This window comes from Phocoena sinus, chromosome 1 (genome assembly GCF_008692025.1).
Source record: "Phocoena sinus isolate mPhoSin1 chromosome 1, mPhoSin1.pri, whole genome shotgun sequence".
Classification (NCBI taxonomy): domain Eukaryota; kingdom Metazoa; phylum Chordata; class Mammalia; order Artiodactyla; family Phocoenidae; genus Phocoena; species Phocoena sinus.
The window spans coordinates 68,851,315-68,868,792 of record NC_045763.1 but is presented as its reverse complement, the minus strand read 5'-3'; the positions used below and the strand labels follow the sequence as shown (position 1 = coordinate 68,868,792).

Here is a 17,478-nt window from a genome sequence, read left to right as displayed (position 1 = left end):
GATAAACCAAACCGACTTACCAAAGGCCTTCTTAGGTTCTATTAACTTCAAGGTAAAGAGTTCCTCTTTTTTTAATTCCTTTAACTTCTTAGCAACATCAAAGTGGCGCCACCCAAGGATAGTTTCTCCATTGATGGCTTCAATGTGATCCCCCACACAGATTGTTTTAACTGAGTCAACTATGCTGCCATCTTTAATTCTCTGAAAGAAAATGAAGGGTAATACTTAATATAAAATAGCACTGTGTAACATGACTTATCATGCTCTTGAGACATTACATACAATACACTGACACATCAACAAGGCAGTTTAGTGTTCAGTTAAAGACAGAAGCCCAAACAACAAAGACAACCATCCTACTCCCAACCATTCTCCTTTATCATTCAGAATTCAACTTCCATCACAGTCACCACCTCCTCTGAGTAGCTTTTCCTGACACCTCCCAGCCCACTCCAAGACTAGGTAAGGTGCCACTCTCATGTAGTACTTTCTGCTACATAAGTTGAGCTCTAAGCTAGATACTTTACATTCGCCATCTCAATTAATTTTAACAAACTTTATGAGAGTCTCATGTCTCGATCAGAAGATCAAGGAATTTGCCAAGTTCAACAAACCATACTGCAATTGTTCATTTATCTCTCAGTCTCCACTACTGAACTGTAATATCCTTGGGGACAGAGATGGTCTTCTTCACCACTGCCCTGTGCCTAGCACAACATCTGCACAGAAAAGCCCCTCCATAAATGATTGTTGAATCATTTCAACATGAGGCCCGTTACATCAGAATAAAGCTTGAGCTTTTTCTACCAGCTACAGTTTTTTAAACCTTAGTTACAAACGCAAGACAAGAATTGGTAGTTAAGAATATTGATACTTGGGCTTCCCTGGTGGCACAGTGGTTGAGAGTCCGCCTGCCAATGCAGGGGACACGGGTTCGTGCCCCGGTCCGGGAAGATCCCACATGCTGTGGAGTGGCTGGGCCGGTGAGCCATGGCCGCTGAGCCTGCGCGTCCAGAGCCTGTGCTCCGCAACAGGAGAGGCCACAACAGTGAGAGGCCCGCATACCGCAAAAAAAAAAAAAAAAAAAAGAATATTGATACTTAAGAGACAGGTGTGGTTACCAGTTGTGGAGCCAATGAGAAGGATGTTATACCATCACTTTTCATTCATACATTTTAGGTGAGGAGAACTTAGGACCCAAGGAGAAACATCAAATTGGTCTTTCCTAACTCTATCATAGGTATGTACAATATATCAGTAGCTCAGAGTTTCAGGATGAGGTGTAAGACTCCCTAACATAATCCTAAGAATTTCTGAAAAGATTTTAGGGACAGAAGCTCCAGAAAACTCTGCACAGGTAACAGCCCCACAGAGGACGTACAAATTCTTCAACAGTGGTGAGGAACACGGCAAAATGCAGGCCACAGTCTGCCTTGGGCATCACAAATCCTTTGTGAGAATGACAGGCTGGAAATATTAGGGGCTGCTGCTGTTGTGTAACTGAAGTGTGTGTATTCCCCACTCTTGCCGGGTGGAGTAACAACATCTTCTGAGGCAGCAGGGGATTGATTACTGCATCCACGAGTTGAGAGACAAACCGATCTCAAGTACCCCAACATCTCCATAATACTGTCATAAGAAAAAACAAGTTGTAGAAGACTAACCTAGAAAGGTTGGGCATTTTTAATTTTTAAATTGTATTACAATATACCAAAACTTACAGTGGGTTTCTTTTTTACCCCCCCAATTTTAAGAACACTGATATGTTCATTGTAATAACTGTTAACAGGCTTTATGCAAATGACACAATAATGCTTATTCACACAGAGATTATTGTCATTACAGGTAGTTAATTTTAAAGGAAAAAACCCAGAAATTTCATAATCTAAGTGACAATGTTTTTTTAGTAAGTCCATATTTGACACAAAAACTAGAGAAACAAACAAGGGTAACAAACACTGTACTGAGTGGTAACAAACCACTCAGTACAACTGGAGTTTCCAAACTGTCATAGAAACATAAGTGAGATTAAACAAAAGACTAGAGTTTAAAGAAACAAAGCAAAAAAATGTAATATTCTGTCATCTAACCTTTCTTAAGTCACTAGAGAATATGAAAATCTATAACTGACTTTCTTCATTTTTATTCTAAGTTGTTTCTTGATACATTCTGAACCTATTTTTTCCTTTGATCAACTATACCATACAAATTTCAGTTCCACATATTTTTAGTTTAAGACTTACTGTTGTAATTTTATTAAAAATAAGCACTATATAAAACTAAATGAAAGACTTTAAAGACATGTATGAATCTTACCAGTAAATTAAATGGCAGAGTAACAGAAATCTAGGGTCACCAGGGCCTATGAGTAGCCACAGGTCACAAGAAAGGTGCCCAGAGAGAGGGAGGAAAGGCAATTACCAGAAGTCAGCAGGTAGCAAGGTGAGAATCCAGGTGGGCAAGAGAAAAGTCAAAGCATATGTAATCATCAGGGCCAGTGGATAAGAATCTGGGATGAAGAGAGAGGAAAATCAATATAAGAAACTTGGAGAAAGGCACCATAGGTGAACCAGATATAGAAGCAAAGTGGGAGAGACTGATGATATATTTTGTGGGTGACCTGAGCCTTAGCTTCCTAAATAGATAGAATAAAGAATGAGGTAGCAACTGAAACAAGTTTCTGCAATTTAATATACTTTAATAATCATACCATAACTTGATATAGATTAATAATATTGCTAAAAGTGCTACTCAGGCACAAAGGACCAGGAAGAAAAAAGAGGCATTAATTCTATATTTATATTTACTGAGTTACTTAATATCATTCTCTTAAATACTTAGAACTTTCTCTCATCTGGCTCTGGAGCTTGATGCTGCAAAATGTGAAGACAACATTAAATATTTTTTGGAAGGTAGGATTTACAATATTATTGAACTTAGAGGTTCCCAAATATTCCAGACTATTATATTAACTTCTATTAATTCATCCCATATAGCTACAAAATTCCATCTTCTCATCACAAATCAGCAGAACTCTAGGGTAGCATCCCACCATCCTCAAAGCCTTAAGCATTGACTCGAGGTTGTTTGAGCCGATGCTGCCCACATGGTCAGCAGCTCTGAGTCTCTGCTGCTGGCCCTCTAAACACTGTCCTCAAACCTTGTTCATAATAATAAACATGCAGATAACAATTGTAAATAGCTATTTCATTTAGTCCTAACAAGCCTGGGAGGGGAAATACTTAATATTCCTTTAGTGAATGAGGAAATCAAAGCACAGTGATGACATGGCTTAACCAAAATAACACAGCTAATAAATAAGAAAACTGGTTTTCAAAGAGAGGTGGTATAATTATGAGACATCATGCTCTTTCCTCAAAACACTCCCAATCAAACAGATCTAACTAACCCAAATGTCTGGTTAAGAAAGAAAGAAAGTCACATAAATAATTCAAGATCTTCTGACTCAAGACCAGAGTTTGGGGTTGTAGTTATCCAAGATGATCTATCACCTTGATAATCATTTTACGATACGTAAGTGTATCAAATCAATACATTGTACACCTTAAATTTACACCATGTTATATGTCAACTATACCTCAATAAAGCTGGAAAAAGGTGACCTATCACCTTTGAACTTTTTTTTTTTTTTTTTACAAACGCCACCCTCCTACTTTACTTTTTCTTACCTCTGCTAAAGCTGCTCTTCATCTATATCATGGCCTCCAGATCTCAAATATTACCTCTTTTCTCAGATCACCACTTCTATTCTTGCTTTACATGCCTCTTCTCAGAGATCCTAGCTTCCATCCCAGAACTGCCCCCGTCCCCCGAGTCCCTTGATCTTGTACAATTATTAGTTCTGGATAAATAATCAAAATATTAGAAATATACGAGTACCATATTTCTCAAAGGATCATGCTAAAATGTGATTTAGTTCTAGTAAAGTAAAAGTATCCCAAATTATACAGATTTCTATAAGAAGATATTCTGAAAATGACAGTTCTGTGGTTATTTATGTTACTTCAATTCTAAATCAACTTAGGTTTTCATTTCTTAATTGCATAGTATAAGCCCTTATTTTTATTTTGAATCTAAAAGTATTCTCTTCTGTTAAACTAGGGAAAAGGAAACAACAGTTCGGAGGTCAAATCTGGCCTACCACTTGTTTTTATACGACCCATGAGTTATGAATGGTTTTACCTTTTTTAATGGTTGGGAAAAAATAAAAGAATATCTGTGACATGTGAAAATTATACAAAATTCAAATTACAGTGTCCATAAATAAGATTTTACTAAAAGACATCTATGCTCATAGTTTAAGTATTGTATATAACTTCTGTGCGACAACGTTGAGTTGAGTAGCTGCAACAAAGACTGTATGATCCTAAAATTTAATGAAGCTTAAAATATTCACTACCTGGCCCTTTATAGAAAATGTATGCCAACTCTGGTCTTGAACTATTTTAGGAATTTGTAGAGTTTGTTGTAAGTATACTCTGATTTTTCTGATTATTTATATACATTTTCCTGGGAAATGTTAAGACTTGGGTACAAAAGTTATAAATGTTTAAGTCTGCTGTCTTTCCACCTGAAGAGGCTTATCGGTGAGAACCATGCGGTACTAGCAAATACATTTCTCTGCCATCGATCTCATCTCCTAATTATGTGATGATTTGTTGTTGTTGTTATTATTAAGGTATTAGCTATCAATTATAAGTACTATCAAACATTTCAGAGGTGTCATCAGTTTATACCCAAATAATCCTATAAAGTAGGTGCTAATATTCCATTTGAGAGAAGGCACAGAAATGACTTTAATGACTTGTCCAAGGTCACACAGCAAGTAAATAAATGGTTGAAGCAAGACCAAAAGCAGGCCTGATTCTAAAGCCCGTGGTCCTATACACCACACTGCCTTCCTAATCATTGACTCCTTCCTCCTCACCCTTGTCTGAATCCCCACTACACTGTCCTCTTACATCAACCTTCACTGACTTGCAGCCACTGCTAAAAGCATATCAAGTACTCATTTCAGCAGCACATACACTAAAATTGGAACCATACAGAGAAGATTAGCATTGTCCCCAAACAAGGGTGACATGCGAACTCTTGGAACATTACACTTTTTCTGCTTATCTTGGCAGAAAACACTGGAAGAGTGAGCCAGAAATTAACAAAATTGATTACTTTAAGGAGTGGGGAAAATGAGTAAATGGGGATCACAGAAGGTGTGACATCTCTGAATACATCTTTTATTGTAGTTTTAACTTTTGAAACCATTTTACATACTCAGAAAATTAAACCAACATGAGAGGAAAAACTCAAACTCAATTTGAAGAGAAGCAAATGGATTCAACAGTATTTCAAATGAATAAAAATCTTAGGGTTCGGGGGTTTTCCCTGGTGGCGCAGCGGTTGAGAGTCTGCCTGCCGATGCAGGGGACACGGGTTCGTGCCCGGGTCTGGGAAGATCCCACATGCCGCGGAGCGGCTGGGTCCGTGAGTCATGGCCGTTGAGCCTGCGCGTCTGGAGCCTGTGCTCCGCAACAGGAGAAGTCACAACAGTGAAAGGCCCGCATACCGCCAAAAAAAAATCATGGGGTGGGGGAAGGAGAGGCAAGTGAGAACCTATTCCAAGTTAACTCCTGAAGAGAATACTTTGTGTACATACATTTAAAGACAAAAATGCATAGAAATCTTGAACTCTTAATAGATTTTTCAGAGTACGAATACAGCAATTCTGAAACTATTTTATGTATATTGTAGAACTAAGGAAATAAGTAAATATTTCAATAATCTTGAAAGCAAATATTTTAGTGGGGAAGCCAAGGTAGAACTTTGTGGGGCAGGATTAGAATTGGAGGCATAATTATGAAATCATAATTCCTAAAATACATGTTTTCTAACCCTTTCTGTGGTAACTGAAAGGACCTAGAAACACTGACACTCAGGTAGCAATGAATGCATGCGACCAGCTTCAGATCTTGATTTTGAAATACCCATCCTCACTAAAAAAGAGAGCTCCTTGAAGAATGGTTGATTCCAAGCCTGGGGAAAAGAAGATAAAAGATGATCATAGAACATCTTGTTGTACCAGAAAGGAAGGAATTGCTCAATAAAATAATGGGAGGCTGGTCAAAAGGATAAAGGAGCCAGCTGAAAAGGACTCCTGCAGGACAAATCTCAGGAAACTGGAGTATCAAAATAAATGATGGTAATGGACCCACTGAATAAGAAATTGACAACTAATAAGGACCTACTGTATAGCACAGGGAACTCTACTCAATACTCTGTAATGACCTACACTGGAAAAGAATCTAAAAGAGAGTAGATTTATGTATATGTATAACTGATTCATTTTGCTGTACAGCAGAAACTAACACAACATTGTATAATCAACTATACTCCAAAAAAATTAATTTAAAAATCATGTGTCCATTGCTAATAGATAATAAATAAGTGGAGTGCTTTATTATAATAGAACGTTTTAAAAATATATATAGGAAATGATGGAATTAGAAAGACCGCCATTTTGCAACCATTAAAGACCGAGTCAGGCAAGACTCATCAATAGATGCTAAGTGTGTGGGGTGCGACTAAGAGAACAAGATATATACATAATCTCAAAGTATCTCTCCACAAATTATTAATTACAAAGGAAAATATAACTTTGCAGTGAATAAGACTGGCAGCCACTACCTTACACAAGGGAAAAAATTAACCTCATGAATAGTGAGACAAACCAATAAAATGCATCTTCTGAGGTAATACACTGAGAAGGACACAACATCACTTATCTAATTTTCCTGCCAAAAATGCATAATAACCGGTTTCACAACATAAAGAGACATCAGAAAAGTCCAAATTGAGGGATATTCTATAAAAGGCTGAGGAACTATTCAAGAGTAAAGATGACTAAAAAGACATGATAACTAAATGAAATACATGATCCTGTATTGGACTTATTCCAGGAAAAAAATGCATTACTAGGACAACTGATAAAATTGCAATATGGACATTAGATTAGTTTGACAGTATTGTATCGCTGTTAGGTTTTCTGAATTTCATAATTGTACTGTAGGTATACTAAAGAGAATATCTTTGTTCTTAGAAACTACATTCTGAAGTATTACTGGATAAAGAGACATAATACATGCACTCCACTTTTTCCAATGGCTCAGGAAAGATTACATATATGTATATGTGTGTGTACATATACACACACATACATGTGTGTGTTTAAGAGAATAAAGCAAATGTGGCAAATGGTAAAACTTTTTTGAGTAAAGGGTATCGTGTGAGTTCTTTGTTATTACACTCTTTCAATAAGTCTGAAATCACGCCCTCCACAATTTTTAAAAAATCATATCAACCTTGTACACAGTATGATATTCATTTCTTTTCTAAGTTGAACTGTAAGTTGGAGGTTTGGCTTAGGCTCCACTTTCTCTTTGACACCATGTTCTCTGTCCCCACAGGGCTAGTGACTAGTAATCTGAGGCAGGCACATGTCTGAAGGGGCATAAAAAAATAGAAACACAAGCTCTGGACATCAGAGGCTAAGATCTAAAAAATCCATGCGTGTTTGCAAAACTTCCAAGCCCTTCCCTTGCAAAACTTCCAAGCCCTTCCCTGCTGACATTAGAATGGCATTGCTCCATGTACCTCATGTCCTGAGCTTCCCCCAGATAATCCCACATGACTTTCCCAACTCACGGATTTTCCATTTGGTCACCCACTCAACCTTCAGCAGAGTCATATCTTTTGCAGAGCTAAAAATAGCCATTCTATCAAGTGGGAAGTTAATTAAAGTACTATTTACAGTTAAGAAGATAACTTCCCTAAGGCTATTTTTTTCAATGATGACAATGCATCAGCAAATCAAGGATCTGGACCAAAAAAAGGCATGAAACTTTACCATTAATTCTAAGCTCAGTGGGTAGGATTGCCAGCTCTGGAGTCAGATCGCTTGGATTCAAATCCTGAATTTGTCCAGCTGCATTAACTCTGGGCAAGCTGCTTAACCCTCCCAAACCTGTTTCTACATCTGTAACAGTTGATAATAGTGCCTACCCAGAGACGAACCTCACAGACATGTTAAGCAAAAGCCAGAAACAGCAGAGTACATAATATGTGATTCCACTTGCATGAAGTTCAAGAACAAGCAAAACTATGGTGATAGAGGTCAAAATAGTGGCTACCTTGGAGGGGGAAGGGTACTGACCGAGAAGGAGCACAAGGGAGCCTTCTGGGTGAGGGAAATGAAATTTCCCTTACTCTTGGTGGTGTTTACACAGATCTGTAAACATTCGTTAAAGGTGTACATCTGTTACATCTCAACAAAAAAGTAATTAAAAAGAAAACATGATACCAAATGGAATTGTTGTGAGCATTAAAAAAAAAAAAAAATCCCACCACGTGAACAGTTCCCCATATTCACAGTTCCGCATCCATAGATTCAACCAACCCTGGACTGCATTACACTGTAATATTTACTATTGAAAAAAATCTGAGTGGACCCACACAGTTCAAACCTGTGTGGTTAAAGAGTCAACTGTATATGTTCAAATATTTTTGAAGAGCATTTTTTTTTTTTTTTTTTTTTTTTTGTGGGACACGGGCTTCTCACTGTTGTGGCCTCTCCTATTGCAGAGCACAGGCTCCGGACACGCAGGCTCAGCGGCCATGGCTCACGAGCCTAGCCGCTCCACGGCATGTGGGATCTTCCCAGACCGGGGCACGAACCCGTGTCCCCTGCATCGGCAGGCAGACTCTCAACCACTGCACCACCAGGAAAGCCCACTGAAGAGCATCTTTTTTAAAGAAAATAAGGTGGCCAAAAATATGTGCTCTTGGAAATAACACAAAATCAGTGGCAATCAGCATGGAAGTCACATGCTGACGAGCAACAGACCTACAAGATCCCATGAGGATAAGTAGGCACCAGGGCCAGGCTTTCCTTTTCAGTAAATGCTAAATTCTAGAGGAAGTTTAATCCGAAGGAAAAAAAAAATCAAGGAAAGAGTAAACAAAAGAATGGTGTTGGGACTTCCCTGGTGGTGCAGTGGTTAAGAATCCGCCTGCCAATGCAGGTGACGCAGTTCGAGCCCTGGTCCAGGAAGATCCCACATGCCGCAGAGCAACTAAGCCCGCAAATGGCAACTCCTGAAGCCCCCGCTCGCCGCAACAGAGAAAGCCCACGCACAGCAAAGAAGACCCAACCCAGCAAAAATGAATTAAATAAAATAATGTTAAGAAAAAGAATAGTGTCTTTGAAACATTTTTTAAAGGAAACATTACCAATCCATCCATTGCTGTCGAGTCAGCTCTCACTCCAAAGATCACTTCAAACTTTCTTTGACCTGGTAGATTTTCATATAATATAGATTATATGTTACCCTCAGTTAAGTCACACAGTTATTTTTTAAGACTTACCTTTATAAAAGCATAGCCAGCACCATTATCTGTAATGGTGAGACCAAGTGAATCCTCAGATTTATACACATTCACTTCTTTTTTGATCCCTTTCACATGGGCAAATATGAAATCTTCAAGACCTATCTGTGCTCCTAAGAGTTTTCCCATGTCAACTTTAGGTGTATTTAAAGTGCAATATAAGATCTGCAAAGAGAAAGAAATATTTTAGGTCAGTTTCCACCAGGAAAACATTCTGATCATTAGTTTATTTAATACTTGAGTGAAATAGTCCTCAATTTATGATGTAAGCAGTTATACCATTAACGTTAGGTGATATGAACTGTTTCCTATAGGCCAAGCTCTGTGCTAAGCAATTTATATCCATTATCATATTTAATCCTCACAATAGCTTTATAAATACGTTATCATCTCCATATTACCAATAAGAAAATCGAGACTTAATGAGAGTAAGCAATTTGTCTAAGGTCACAAAGATATTACTTGTCAGAGCCAGGATTCAAGCTCAGGTCTCACCAACTTCGTAGCGGTTTACACTCCTATGTTACTTGCCATTTACAATGCTGACATCGAAGGTTGTGTTCCCAAAGGTGGGGTCATGATATGTATACCACAATGAAAACATAGGCAAGACTATTTTGGAAAATTTGCTTTTTTAAATGAGGAAATTTTTATTTATTTTGCATTTTTGTGCTTAAGAAAGTAATTAATGGGTTTCCCTGGTGGCACAGTGGTTGAGAGTCCGCCTGCCGATGCATGGGACACGGGTTCGTGCCCTGGTCTGGGAAGATCCCACATGCCGCGGAGCGGCTGGGCCTGTGAGCCATGGCCGCTGAGCCTGCGCGTCCGGATCCTGTGCTCCGCAATGGGAGAGGCCACAGCAGTGAGAGGCCCGCATACCGCAAAAAAAAAAAAAAAAAAAAGAAAGTAATTAATGAATGAGGTAGTAAAACAAAAATGTCTAAAACGGACCTTGACTAGTCCAATCCCTTGGCTTTTTTTTTTTTAAATAAATCTATTTATTCATTTTTGGCTGCATTGGGTCTTCGCTGCTGCACATGGGCTTTCTCTAGTTGCAGCGAGTGGGGACTACTCTTTGTTGTGGTGCGCGGGCTTCTCACTGCAGTGGCTTCTTGTTGAGGAGCATGGGCTCTAGGCACACATGCTTCAGTAGTTGTGGCACGTGGGCTCAGTAGCCATGGCTCACAGGCTCTAGAGCACAGGCTCAGTAGCTGGGGCACACAGGCTTAGTTGCTCCCCGGCATGAGGCATCTTCCTGGATCAGGGCTCGAACCCATGTCCCCTGTGTTGGCAGGCAGATTCTTAACAACTGCGCCACCAGGGAAGTCCCAATCCCTTGGCTTTAAGCAAGGGGGAACTGAGGTCTGGAGAGGCTAATGCAACTTGATCAAATTCACTTAATGGTAGAAACAGAAAGACTGAAATGGCAAGAAGTTGTGTGGAGGTTTTAAAGGGACTTCTTACGTTTACCCAGTCTTTATTTGACCTCATTTTCCTTCAAAAATACAATTCATTTTACTAAAATCTGCAATGCTACTCTTAAGTTTGCCAACTGTAATTTGGGTAATTTGTGAGGCCCAGATAAAAAATGGAAGAGGAGAAGGAGGGTTAAGAACATGCCATTGGTTTCAAGATTAAGTTCGGGACTTCCTGGGTGGCACAGTGGATAGGAATCCGCCTGCCAATGCAGGGGACATGGGTCTAATTCCTGGTCCAGGAAGACCCCACATGCCAAGTGAAGCAACTAAGCCCATGTGCCACAACTACTGAACCCGAGTGCCACAACTACTGAAGCCCATGCACCTAGAGCCCGTGCTCCTCAACAAGAGAAGCCACCGCAAGGAGAAGCCTGCGCACTGCAAACAAGAGTAGCCCCCGCTCACCGCAACTAGAGAAAGCCTGCATGCAGAAATGAAGACCCAATGCAGCCAAAAATAAATATAATTAAATCTTAAAAAAAAAGACTAAGTTCAATAAATAAATATTTATTGAGTACCTTCTACATACCAAACAAAACTTTCTTTCTTTTGGTGGTAGGGGCCCTCGGCAGTGAAAGCACAGAGTCCTAACCACTGGACCACCAGGTAAATCCCTAATACAGGTTTTTTATATCAAAATGGCTAAATGAAAATTTTTACCTTTTGTTATCAAGTAACATTTGCCAAAGATATAGTCAGCCTTTCCTCCATCCCTGAGACTTGCTTCAGCCCTCACTTCCAACCCTCTCCCAACCTCCCTGAGTTTCACACCATTCCTGATTCCCCTGGAACCTTGAGCTTTAACGCATCCATAAGCCTCTGGAAGCCCAGAAACTGTGCAATTACTATTTGTTAAATGGCTTTTTAAGCCCTATCAAAATATGTCTGGGGCTTCCCTGGTGGTGCAGTGGTTGAGAGTCCGCCTGCCGATGCAGGGGACACGGGTTCGTGCCCCGGTCCAGGAAGATCCCACATGCCGCAGAGCGCCTGGGCCCGTGAGCCATGGCCGCCGAGCCTGCGCGTCCACAGCCTGTACTCCGCAACGGGAGAGGCCACAATAGTGAGAGGCCAGCGTACCGCAAGGAAAAAAAAAAAGTCTGAATTGGAACAGCTGTCCCTGCTCTACAGTTAGAGGTCCAGCATGGTTGGCAAATCCCTTATCAAATCCCAGAGGTATATGAAAGGTACTAGTGATAAAGACAAGGAAGAGGCCAAAAGGTACAGAAGAATTAACGCCTACAGGGAAGAACTACTGCCGCTGCCCTTTCCTCTTTACACCCAGGTCTGTAGTGAGCTGTTCTAACTGGTGGGCCTTTAATACAAAGGGTTGTTAACCTTTGTATCCCGGTGAAGACATAATATATTCGGCTTTATAGTTACTCTTTGCAAATACTCACTGGTGTTAAATTTTTATTATTCACGGGGGGCGGCGAGTCATTTAAGCCAATAATGGCTCCTATTTCTTATTCCAGTTGTGAAGTCAGTGGTATAATTAGCCCACTAACAAAAATCATTAATCATGGTTAGTCAGGGGGAGGTAGTATGCATAGAAAACAGCTTTTCTGGCTTCCTTTCTCAAAAAGATGGAAAGTGAGTAGAACAGTTTTCTCCTTGTCGTTTTTTCCCGTGAAAATCTGTTAATGATGCTCATAGTGGATCCTAACCACCACTAATAAGCAACTTACCAAGTAGACCTATGATCTTATTTGCAAGGCAGAAATAGAGACACAGACGTAGAGATCAAACGTTTAGATACCAACGGGGAAGGCGGGGGGGATGAATTGGGAGACTGGGATTGACATATATACACTACTGATACTATGTATAAAATAGATAACTAATGAGAACCTACTGTATAGCACAGGGAACTCTACTCAATGCTCTGTGGTGACCTAAATGGGAAGGAAATCCAAAAAAGAGGGGATATATATATGTATACGTATAACCGATTCACTTTGCTGTACAGTAGAAACTAACACAACATTGTAAAGCAATTATACTCCAATAAAAATTAATTTATAAAAAAGCAACTTACCAAGTAGACAGGAACTAAAACATAATGATGATAAAACAGGGTAGGGGAAAAAGCCCCAAACAGGAAATCCCACACAAACTGAACTTCTAGCTACTAAGCTACTTCCTTTCTTTCAACCTTTTCACATGCTTCACTACAGAACAAATGTAAGATTTCCTGTAGATATAACTCTTTCCCACTGTGCTTCCTCCCCTGCAGAATAACGTTCCACTCCGGGCAGCCAGAAGTTGGCAGCCAAGGCATCAGGGTTTCTTTCCTGGAAGGAGTAGAGCCATGGAAGAGCTCCAAAGAAAGTTGTGTTGAAAACCGGCAGAAATGTAATGGTCCCTGGGAGGTGGAGTAAGAGCCCTCTGTAGCAGCAGGTAACTAAAGCTCCGAGACTTCAGATCAGTTCCTCAAGGGAGGATAAAAACCTATCACTCACACGATCTCAATGCTCAGCCATCAGCAAATACATCTGTATGTCATAAAGTCTAGAGATTCAAATACTCCTCATAGATACTGCATTTTGAACTGAAAAATAAGAAATGCTTTCTAAATGCTGCAAAGTTCGTGCTCATTCATCTACTCACAATCATCTATTGAACACGTGCTTTTTGTCAGGTTCTGTGCTGCACGCTGGATGTACAAAGATGACTAGGACCAGTCCTCATACACAAGGAACTCCCAGGCTGGTAGATGCTCCACTGAGGTACAGTAGGGCAACATAACCCAATTGTAATATAACAGTCCTGGATATTTAAACCAAAAAGGAACCGCAGATACATATCATGAAGCTTCCGACCTCCATTCATACATTTTCTTCAATCCAAAACCTAAAAGGCCTGCCCGCCCACCCCCAACTCTACCCCCACGCTCTTGTCTATTGAGACTTTGCAGGAATGTGACTGCCCGGTGGAATCACTCTTTCCACTTCACTCATTCGAGTGTCTGAGTCACCTTGCCTTCAACTCCAATTGGTGTAACACGTATTTGTCATCCTCACTCAGAGAGGCGAGATCTCAGTCATCTTTCTCCTACGATGTCTAACACAGTGCACTGCTCAGTTTTTATCCGAATGTCACTGCACATTCACTTACCTCGTTTAATAAAACCTACCTGTGTACTAGGTTTTATTAACCTCATTTTGTGAATGAGAAAATTATGACTTCATCCAATTATCACAGCTAATAAATGTTTAGTGTTAAAAGAAAGAAAAAACAATACAAGAAAAGAAACACTGAAGTGGCTATATAATCAATGTTCCTCTAACAAATACCTGGTTACAGAGATATACTAGAGAAAAGATATACTAGATAAAAGTAGTATGACATAGTACTTAATGTCATTTTTTTATACTCTGGTGCACAAACTAAATCAAAAGAAAGTAAACTCAGGGTAAGGTAGCATATAAGGAAAATTATCCATCCATTAGATATACCTTTCTGATGTTTTTTCATTGTAAAACGAAATACTTAACATCTTCTGGGGTATCTATATTTGATGCTTTACCACCATCATTGTTAATTTTCATAAGATTGATGGAGTTCTCATGACTATTCCACTTTCCAGAGCAGTACTACTCAATATAAATGTAACACAAGCTACATAATTTTAAATTTTCTAAAAATCACATTAACAAAAGATATAGGTGAAACTAATCTAATTTCCTCATATAATCCCATATATCCAAAATATCATTTCAACATATAATCATTTTTAAAATGAAATTGAGAGTTTACATTTTTATTAAGTCTTTTTTTTTCCAATTGCCCAATTCAGCACACCACCACCGCTTTCCCCCCTTGGTGTCCATACATTTGTTCTCTACATCTGTGTCTCAATTTCTGTCCTGCAAACCGGTTCATCTGTACCGTTTTTCTAGGTTCCACATATATGCATTAATATATGATATTTGTTTTTCTTTTTCTGACTTACTTCACTCTGTATGACAGTCTCTAGATCCATCCATGTCTCTACAAATGACCCAATTTCATGCCTTTTTATGGCTGAGTAATATTCCATTATATATATGTACCACATCTTCTTTATCCATTCGTCTGTCGATGGACACTTAGGTTGCTTCCATGACCTGGCTATTGTAAACAGTGCTGCAATGAACATTGGGGTGCATGTGTCTTTTTGAATTATGGTTTTCTCTGGGTATATGCCCAGTAGTGGGATTGCTGGGTCATATGGTAATTCTATTTTTAGGTTTTTAAGGAACCTCCATACTGTTCTCCATAGTGGCTGTATCAGTTTACATTCCCACCAACAGTGCAAGAGGGTTCCCTTTTCTCCACACCCTCTCCAGCATTTGTTGTTGTTTTTAAGATCTGGTGTATATTTACCCTTGCATTTTATCTCAATTTGGACTAGCGACACTTAAAGTGCTCAATATCTGTATTTGGCTAGCAGCTACCATATTAGGCAGCTCTGTTCTGGAATCCCACGTCTTTAACAATTTTATACTTTGTATTTTTCCCATCTCCATATAACTATACATGTCATTCCCTCGGCCAAAAATGCCATAGCTTAAACTCAACTTCTAAACCCAGTCATATCTGTCAAAATCTTCCGCATCCAATAAAGTCTAGCTAAACTACATTTTCTAGTAACACCCTAAGCTAATGTTATTCCTTCACCTTCTATATACCTATTAAATTTCATACATTTGTTGTGGAACTCACCATGTGCTGCTTTGTAAACTTTTAGCAGGTAAGGATTCAACTTATTGTCATATTTGTCTTATTGCGTGCCTGTCACCATGATTTATAGGAGATGTGGTTTAAATAAAGGAGAAAGGGGCCAGATTTGTTGTTGTGCTGGACATCAATATCTACAGTACCCATTCCCCTTCCCCCTCAAGTTTCATTCCTCATTTTAAGCCATATGGTAGATTGGGTAGGAGTAACCCATCCTCAGTTCCATCAGAAATGAATCGTAGTTAGGTTTAAATCAGTTAGTGACTAATTCATAATCCAACTGAGGCCAATAACATACAAGAAAGAATTTGTTGGGGTTTCTGGGGAAGGAATCTTCTTTTCCACAGAAGCTCCTAGAGAGGTGTCTCTGTCCCTCTGATGTGAAGTCTAACTACTGCGGCTGTCACTTCAACATTAGAAGACTGACCCTGGGGACAAAGCTGGCACATGGAGAAGGGCAGCGCCTCTAGATCCAACCTCACCCGAAAACAGTCAGTAATGGACACTGGAAGTCATCCACCCCTTTCACCTCCTAAGACAGTCTTCCGATATCAGGTAGCTATACTTCGTGTGTGCTTTGGAGGAAAATGATTCACCTCCTGTGTTACAGGCATAAGGCTTAGACTGGTAGAAGTGGTGATTTTAGGAGTAAGCATGTGGCCCAGTCCTGGCCAACGAGACATGGGAGGAAGATGTCCAGGAAGCCTCAGGGAAGTATTTTTTCATTCCTAAGAAACAAACACAGTAAAAGACAATCCCCTCTTCCCCTGGATGTTCCCTTACCTGTATGTGATCTAGAAACTTCCACCACCACCTTACTACCAACGCAGGAAGAGATCAATGCCAAGAACGCAAAGATTTCAAGTGAACCTAGGTCCTTGACGTTGGTAAGTTGCTCTGTTAGCCAGCTCTGGAACCCACTATGCCTCTTTTATGTAAAATAGAAAGTTATTTGTCTTAGGCAGTTGAACTAGCTCTGTTCTACTTGCAGCTGAAAACATCCTATCTGATACACAGCCCTATCCCAGAATGTTTAGTTACACAAGCCAATAATTTCACCAACCCACTGTGGGTTGGATTTTCTGTTGCTTTCAACTAACAGATTTCTAACTGATAGAATCATTATCCTTTGTATCTTCATAATTCACGGGAGGGGGTGTTGTTTTGTTTTTGGCCACACTCCACAGCTTGTGGGACCTCAGTTCCTGGACCAGGGACTAAACCCAGGCCACGGCAGTGAAAGCACCAAATCCTAACCACCAGACCACCAGGGAACTCCCCATAATTCACAGTTTAAAAGTTCTTTCTACCTACTGTCTCATTTTATCCTTAAAAAAAAAAAAGACAACTCTGAGGTCTATGGTGAATCATGTTTCCTTTAATGCACTGAAGTGATATGCATTCTTATCCTAATTTCATATCCTATCAAAAATTTCAAGCATTGGGCTTCCCTGGTGGTGCAGTGGTTGAGAGTTCCTCCTGCGTGCCCCGGTCTGGGAAGATCCCACATGCCGCGGAGCGGCTGGGCCGGTGAGCCGTGGCCGCTGGGCCTGCACGTCCGGAGCCTGTGCTCCGCAGCGGGAGAGCTCACAACAGTGAGAGGCCCGCGTACAGCAAAAAAAAAAAAAAAAAAAATTTCAAGCATAAAGTAAAGCTCCCCTTACTTCCAGTACCAGCAAAATGGATATCTACAGAGGAGCTATGTTATACTTGTAATGGTTGTGAGAAAGAAAGAAAAATAGTAGTAAAGGAAAGAAGGAAACAATGGGTTAAGAGGTAAGAGACCTGGATCTAGTCCCCACTCTGTGCTCTCAGTAAGCTC

General features: G+C 39.9%; 1 protein-coding gene and 1 non-coding gene across 4 annotated transcripts in view; one reads left to right on the top strand and one right to left on the bottom strand.

The window, feature by feature from the left end:
• The window catches only part of GIPC2 (GIPC PDZ domain containing family member 2), an 88,536-nt gene that overhangs the window by 49,030 nt on the left and 22,028 nt on the right, over positions 1 to 17,478 (bottom strand). For all 3 annotated transcript variants that reach the window (XM_032614009.1, XM_032614019.1, XM_032614000.1), the window contains exons 2-3: positions 9,439 to 9,624; positions 21 to 201 (exon numbers count right to left, since the gene is read on the bottom strand). In XM_032614009.1, coding sequence (XP_032469900.1) covers positions 21 to 201; positions 9,439 to 9,624 — 367 coding nt within the window. The remainder of the gene's footprint in view (positions 1 to 20; positions 202 to 9,438; positions 9,625 to 17,478) is intronic.
• LOC116745240 lies at positions 5,026 to 5,132 on the top strand. The gene has a single exon (XR_004347336.1). It is a non-coding gene; the product is annotated as a U6 spliceosomal RNA (small nuclear RNA).